General features: G+C 42.3%; 1 protein-coding gene across 1 annotated transcript; it reads left to right on the top strand.

Annotated features, from left to right (window-relative positions):
• Positions 1-297: 297 nt before the first annotated feature.
• On the top strand, positions 298-3,818 carry LOC116255153 (pyruvate decarboxylase 2). The gene is made up of 7 exons (XM_031630918.2): positions 298-1,198; positions 1,714-1,877; positions 1,996-2,557; positions 2,635-2,723; positions 2,818-2,935; positions 3,065-3,253; positions 3,371-3,818. The coding sequence occupies exons 1-7, from the start codon at positions 680-682 to the stop codon at positions 3,539-3,541; spliced, it is 1,812 nt and encodes a 603-aa protein (XP_031486778.1). The 5' UTR covers positions 298-679; the 3' UTR covers positions 3,542-3,818.
• Positions 3,819-8,151: the final 4,333 nt, after the last annotated feature.

Below are 8,151 nucleotides of genomic sequence, written 5' to 3'. Positions count from 1 at the left end.
TGGAAGACGCAGCGAAACTTGGTACGCGTGTTGGGGTTTTTCAATCCCTAGGGCGGGCCACAGGTTTTTGGTTTTGCTTCCTTTTCCTTTTGCTGCTGCTCGGAAAAGGCCGCCTCTGCAACACCACGTTCCACCAGGCGGCAGGGTGAAGTCCAGGAAAGGACACGGAGGCCAAACCAATCACGGAAATGGCGGAATTAATAAGAAAATCATGAAAGGGGGAGAAGGGGAAAAAAAAAAAAAAAGAAACAAAAGAATCTGCGCAAACAAATATCCTCTTCTCGGAGAGAAACCAACGTCATGCAGGGTCAACAATGGGTCCATCCTGCGCGCTCTCTGCGTCCCTGTTTGATTCGGACGTCCCCACCTGCCCTCCAAATCTGCGGTGAGCCCCGTTTCTAGACCACCGTCAAGGACGGTGGGGAGCGGGGAGCCAGCCCCTGGTTTCTGAAGACGGAAACCTCCACTCCCTTTAAATGCAGATGAATCCGTTCTTTCTCTTTCGTCCCAACAAAGCCGCCAATTAGATTCCGGAGACATTCGTCTTCCTACCTTCTTTCTCCGCTCTCCTTTCCTCCCTCTCATCTCATAGCAACCATACCAAACGCAAGTTTCTCTCTCGAGCCTCTTCCTCCGCATCTCTCGCTTTGTACTCTCTCTTTTTGAGACAAGGAGGGAAATGGATACCAAGATCGGGCAGGTGGACGTGTCCAGGCCCATGAGTAACGACGTGGGCGCGCCGCCCTGTTCCAACTCCGTGGCGGTGGTGCAGAACTCCGTGTGCCCCGTCTCCTCCGATTCTACCCTCGGCCGCCATCTTGCCCGACGCCTCGTTCAGGTCGGCGTCTCCGACGTCTTCTCCGTTCCCGGTGATTTCAACCTCACGCTGCTCGACCACCTCATCGCCGAGCCAGCGCTCAACGTCATCGGATGCTGTAACGAGCTCAATGCCGGGTACGCCGCGGACGGTTACGCTAGGGCGAAGGGCGTGGGCGCCTGCGTTGTTACGTTCACCGTCGGCGGGCTTAGCGTCCTTAACGCCATCGCCGGAGCCTACAGCGAGAACCTGCCGGTCATCTGCATCGTCGGTGGGCCGAACTCCAACGACTACGGCACCAACCGCATCCTCCACCACACCATCGGCCTTCCGGACTTCACCCAGGAACTGCGCTGCTTTCAGACGGTCACCTGCTTTCAGGTATCATCCTTTTTTCACGATTCCCAACCTTTTGCCGTCTAGTCCGAAACGAAGACATCCCTGTGGTCTCACAGTGGATCTTCTACCGTTATAAGCATGTCATTCTTGCTTGACTATTACGTCTACTAACTGGTTTGGCCACTGTTACTGCCGAAATTTGAGATGCTACAAAAAACAGAACACAAACGATTTTCCTAGAGATGGTTGTGTGTATTCTTTTGCTTTTATCTCTCAAGGTTTGTTCGAAATAGATCTGGTGTTAATTCATTCATCCATCGGTTTAGATTTCTGCATGGTGTGTGTGAGGGAATTCACAACCATGAGATCTATGGAGATCTCAAGTACAGCATGCAAAGGGAAAAAGTTGGTCCAAGGGGCGGTACAATTGAATTTGTTCACAGCCTGCGCGTGTCTAAAGCGCAGATGATGATTATAAAAAACAAAAGTCAGTGCATGTCTTCCTTGTAGAGCTTGTTGATTTATACTCATGAGGTTCTCTGTTTCAATTGTTTTAGGCGGTTGTGAACAATTTGGACGATGCCCACGAACTGATCGATACTGCGGTCTCCACTGCTTTGAAAGAAAGCAAACCGGTTTACATCAGCATAGGCTGCAATTTGTCGCACATTCCACATCCGACTTTCAGTCGAGAGCCGGTTCCTTTCTTCCTCGCTCCAAAGTACGTTTTAGTTTTCCCCTGTTGAGCTTCTCTTTTGGTTTTTTGGTAGAAGAAGACAAAAACCACAACCTGTGGTTGCGTTGCATCTGTTTCTCTGATCACGGTTTTGGGTTCTTAGATTGAGCAACCAGATGGGATTGGAAGCTGCAGTGGAAGCGACGGTGGAATTCCTGAACAAGGCTGTGAAGCCGGTCATGGTGGGCGGCCCGAAACTGAGAGTTGCCAAGGCCGGGAAGGCGTTCGTGGAGCTGGCCGATGCCTGTGGATATCCGGTGGCAGTGATGCCGTCTGCCAAGGGGTTGGTGCCGGAGCACATCCCTCACTTCATTGGCACTTACTGGGGTGCTGTGAGCACTGGGTTCTGCGCTGAGATTGTGGAGTCGGCAGACGCTTACCTCTTCGCAGGACCAATATTCAATGACTACAGCTCCGTCGGTTACTCATTGCTGCTGAAGAAGGAGAAGGCGATCATCGTTCAACCAGACAGGGTAGTGGTCGCCAATGGCCCCGCTTTCGGCTGCATCCTCATGAAAGATTTCTTGAACGCCTTGGCAAAGAGGTTGAAGCGGAACACAACCGCCTACGAGAACTATTATCGGATCTACGTTCCTGAAGGCGCTCCTCCGAAGGCTTCTCCTAATGAGCCTTTGAGGGTCAATATCCTTTTCAAACACGTACAGGTGCTTAAAAAGATCAGAGTTCTTCCTTCGCTGCTTCTTTGAGATCTTTCGCGGGCACTGACATTTGGGTGTTTCAGGAAATGTTGTCCAGCGACACTGCCGTGATCTCTGAAACAGGGGACTCCTGGTTTAACTGCCAGAAGCTTAAACTGCCAAAAGGGTGCGGGTGAGAACCGGCAATCTTTCTTCTCTCTTCCAAAATTTTCTGTTGTGTGTCTTCTTTTTCTGAGGCAGGGTTGTTCGCATTGGCCTCCGAACAGGTATGAGTTCCAGATGCAGTACGGTTCAATCGGTTGGTCTGTTGGTGCAACGCTCGGATATGCACAAGCTGCAAAGGACAAGCGTGTGATTGCGTGCATCGGCGACGGAAGCTTCCAGGTAAGCCTGACAAGAAATGAAAACCTCCATCCCTATATCCATATGGAATCCATTTCGAGAAGTTGCAGGGAGCTTAAGCGAGGCTGGTGAGATTAATCAGCTGCACCTCTATGGTTTCTGTAAATGCAGATGACAGCACAGGATGTGTCAACCATGCTGCGGTGCAATCAGAAGAGCATCATCTTCCTCATCAACAACGGAGGCTACACGATAGAAGTGGAGATCCATGACGGACCTTACAATGTGATAAAGAATTGGAACTACACAGGTCTTATTGACGCCATATACAACGGAGAAGGAAAATGTTGGACTACCAAGGTGCTTTTCTTCTTCCTTCTTTTGTTTTTCAACGGAAATTCGTTTTCTCGTATGAGAAATCCTTTCATTGATTAGAGTATTGGAGAAGCTTTCCTCAAAAGTGTTCTGTTTTTGCAGGTGCACACAGAGGAGGAGCTGAAAGAGGCAATAGCAACAGCAACCGGCACAAAGAAGGATTGTTTCTGCTTCATTGAGGTGATTGTTCACAAAGATGACACCAGCAAGGAGCTCTTGGAATGGGGGTCTCGCGTCTCTGCTGCAAACAGCAGACCCCCCAACCCTCAATAACTTAGCCCCTGCTTAGCGCCCCCCAAGTTTTGTCTTCTATTCGGTTTCCAGAGAGCGTGACGAGATCTAAAACCGCCGATGGTAAATAACAGCTGCATGTATTGCTTCGATTTCCAATGGGAAGTCCTAGAAAAACGAAAGGAACTTTGTTTGCGGTCACAGCTTATGTGTTTTTTTTTTTTTTTTTTTTCCATATTTTTAGTGGGCAATGCTACGCGCTTATGTGTCGTTGGGTTTGCTTCAAATAGAAATCTTTCACATGCTCTCCTGATCCCTAGTTCCTGTGTTGGTAGTTTTCCCTTTACCTTTTTGGCTCAGTTGTGTTTTCTGACCGCGCCACATCAAAAGATGCTTATAATGATGCGGTCATGATCTTAAGTTGGTGCTCCATATCTGTTCTTTCTGAAACGTTGTACAGGGAGGTGGCTGTTGGTCCCTCGGTGATTCTATCGTTAGAGATACAGCCTCTCATGGTTCTCCATTTTGCCTAGAATGAAGCAAGAAAGTGTTGCAAAACAGAAAAAAAAAAGGGGAATTCTATTTTTGTCAAGACATTCACGTGCTTGCTTTCTTTATCTCTCACCACGATCCCAAGGTTGGGCTGGCGGGTGTTTGAATGACCGGGGAGACTCAGAGTGTTTAATACGTTCTTGCTGCACATAAAGAGTAGGGCGATTGTTTGAATGAATGACAGAGTCCTCAGGGTGGGCTGGAAATGCACCCAAAGCTCCTCTTAAATGGTTGCATTTCTCTCGGCTTGTGGTAGGTGAGGGGAATCGTAGTATGTGGGGGCGAGTAAAAAATTCTTCACTCTCTTTTCGGACTATTTATTGTTTTCGGAAACAGAGAAAGCCGAGGACCTCGTTTTCCTTTACTTAAAGGCTGACAGTAGAAATGACGGTTCCATTTTGATGCGTTTAACCTTTTTCCCTTTTATCCCAAGGACTTGTCAGGGCCATCCGGTCAGGGGAACACCCTTTTTACGTTACTCCATATAACCTTCTCTGCGAATTTAAGCAGCTGTATTTTGTAATTGTGTAAATGTTTTTGTCGCTTTTTCCCAAGTATATAGAAAGTTGAGGGTTTCCATATAAATTTCTGTTTTATAAAATTAGAGAGCAGATCCACTTGTTCGGTTGTTCTTGAAAAGCTAGGAAATCTAATGTAATGTTCCTCCTGTTTATATATTAAGCTGGCTCCAAGTTTATTTATATAGTGGTGTTCTTCAATCATTCTACTTTTAAATATTCCCTCTGAATCATTATACTATTAACCACAGGGCCTTAATTCCAACAGATGTTCCTTTTTTTTTTCTTTTTTGTTTCCCTAAAGCCATACGCCTAAGACAAACCAACCCAAGGTTCGGGAGAGGGTTGGGATGATGAAAGGGATTCTACAAAATGATGTCGCTTTCCATTTCATTTTCTTACAACCATAAAATTACGAAAGCGAAGAACGGGCGTCTCTGTCTCCGTCGGCTTATTGCATATTATTGACGTGACGTTACCTGTTCCTGCAATCATGTTGCTTCTGCTTCCCTTTGTTTAACATTAATTGGTCATTTAGATCCACATCATGGGACCGGACCACCGAGTTATAATATTGTCGATTATTTTATATACCAACTTTCTCTCAGATCATTTTCATTGTTTGTGTGGGTTGCTTCTCCATACACTTAGGACTCTCTCTCTCTCTCTCTCTCTCTCTCTCTCTCTCTCTCTCTATATATATATATATATATATATATATATATATATATATATATATATATATATATATATATATATATATATATATAAAAGAAAGAAAAAGTCCCTATTGACGCTCTTGTTACATGTGTGAATCAAGAAACAAAAAGGATATCACTCTTTTCAATCTATAGCCATTATTTCACGAGTATTTGAAGGTCAGGATTTTCAACTATTTAGTGTGCGATTAAAAACAGATGATCTCGTGTTCCATTCTTAAGTTTTTGAACATGGAGATATTCCACTTGGTTGGGTTGTACTAATAATGGGGTGTTAGATATGATTTTTCTACACTTGGTCTTGTCAATTCTAAATCAAATATTTTTTTTGTTTGCCTTGATTTTGTAAGAGATATAGGAGCCATGGGGCGCCTTAACATATAAGCTCTAATATCCCTTCATATAAAGAAAGATATTAGGTACCGGCATGTTGGGACAACTTAATTTCCCTTTTTCTCATTATTAGATATCCACTTTCTTTAATAACTATTCGACAACATGTGTGCTTGTGTGTTCAACTATTACTACTACTTTAGCATTTTTAGAGTGGTTGTTTTCTAACTGCATCTTTTTCTGATCACTTTCCCTTCTATGATGCATTTTTTTCTCTCTGCCCTTTTAATTCTCACGATTATTTTCTACACCCTCAAAGTGGGGGATCTTAAGGAGGAACAGAAACTTTGAAACATAAGCCCGAAAACGGGGTCCTTTATTAAGAAAGACAATATTTATGTCTTGATTTATTTTATATGTTCAGTTTTTTGTTTGAACAGGACAAAGTTACAGAGAGTGTACAGTATAAAGAAGTCGACATGGTAGGCACAATAAGCAAAGGTAGAGTTGCCATTCTGCAAGGGCCCATAAACTTGACACTTTAAGCAATGTAGTGTATATATATATATATAATCTTGGCAGTTAATATTTAAACAATTCAAATACTTTTTCTCATAGTTGAATAATCACTATTCATTAGTTTGCACTTAATAGAGAGAAATAAGAAAAGGCTGCCTGAGTTATTCCAACAATTGGTTGTCAGGGTCTAACACGCACACAATGCACACAATACACATATAATATATATATATATATATATATATATATATATATATATATATAGAGAGAGAGAGAGAGAGAGAGAGAGAGAGAGAGAGAGAGGGAAAGATGTACAGGCAAACAAAATACATTTTTTCTATGGTTTTTCAAACTTAATTTTTTACAAAATTTTGACATTGTAGATTAGGTTTTATATCAAATTTGGTAGTAAAATATGTTAAACTTGACATTTTGGTTCATTGCATTTTTCAAGCGATTAGCGAAATGTCAACAACTTATTGGCCAAAATCTTATGTTTTGGAAAAAAAAATAATTGAAATTGCGGCGTCATGAACAAGTAATGATCAGCACATCCATATATGCACAAGATAAGAACCACCAACATTGGAGTAAGTTTACATATAATGGGGGTCCGGAAATATCTGCAATATATAATGTGTCAAGCTGCTGATCCATCGTGTCTAGTGACTCTAGTTGTCATATATAAAAATAAACATACAAATTGCTGCATGACTTTTGACTAATTGTTTGATATTTTTTGTACTATGGACTTCGGACAATAAATATCTTCCAGTTGTGGCAATTTGACGATCGTCCTTGCACCCTTGATCGTTGGATTTACCAACTGCACTTTGTTGGTTTTTTTTTCTTTTTCCAAAAGATCGCGTGAAAGAGGATTCTTCCCAACCTCTGAATGCCGACAGAGTCCACTGGGTGGGAATTCTATATTAATTTGCTTTTCCTTCTCGGGCCGCAACTTGAATGGGTACGCAGCGTACGCTAGTGCCCCTGACATCAGGCGTCTACTTCTGCATGGCCTCTCTAATTTAAAATTTAAAATAAGAACTGCTCTTTGGCTATAACAAAATTAAAAAAAATTCGATCCTTCGGCTTTCTTTCGGTATATCTCATGGTGGGAGAATCGAATATCCTTCATGAGAACATAAATGGATATGGATTTTTATAATTAATGCAGAAATTGGTTTATTTTGCCACCCTTGGATTAAAAGGAAACCGACTGGACGTTTGAAGGAATAGGCGCGAAGCCAAGGTAGGGCCTGCATGGGCCGTGGCTCTACCTCAACAAAAAATCTTTCAAAAATTCACATGTAAATTTTAGAAAATTTCACTTTTTTTATATAAGAATTTTAAAAAATGATATTTCAACCTTAATCAAAATTTAGAAACTTTAAGTCAGTCCTCCTCATGAAAAATTTATGGCTTCTTCCCTCAAAAAAATAATAAATTAAAACACGGCAGCGTTACAATATTTGTTGTATTTAGCCGGTTGAATTAATGTATATGCCATAAACAAAAAGGCGATAAATGAGTCTCCTGAAACTGGAACATATTTGTTGCAATATCTGGTTGAAGATTGAGCTTCTTCCAGCGACATGTTCGTACGGATAATCGCACCTATATTTTAATGGAGAAGCGACAAGGCTGTGTCCAAATACTAGGCATTGCCGTGTCTTTCAAGCTTAAATCTTTTCTTGCCTCAGTCCCCTGCCCCATCTACCCTGACGCTAACATTGCCTGCAGCACAAAACCACTTCTTCCAATGACTGAGAAGTCGAATGGCTTTCATGCATGTTGCAAAACCATGACCTCAAGGCACCAAAAAAAAAACACTTTTATCTACACTTAAAAAACGTCAGTAAAAGTAAAAAAAAAAAGTGTTAATAAAACTATTTACTGATTTTCTTATTGATACAAAACCAAATGTCAGTAAAGACTGTTAGCTAAAGGTTTTACTAACGTTTTGCAACATCTCAGGCAAAATATCTTATTTGTAACATTACATATGCAT

Source organism: Nymphaea colorata, chromosome 5, assembly GCF_008831285.2.
Source record: "Nymphaea colorata isolate Beijing-Zhang1983 chromosome 5, ASM883128v2, whole genome shotgun sequence".
Taxonomy (NCBI): domain Eukaryota; kingdom Viridiplantae; phylum Streptophyta; class Magnoliopsida; order Nymphaeales; family Nymphaeaceae; genus Nymphaea; species Nymphaea colorata.
The sequence above is the reverse complement of the archived record's forward strand: the minus strand, read 5'-3'. Positions and strand labels throughout refer to the sequence as shown.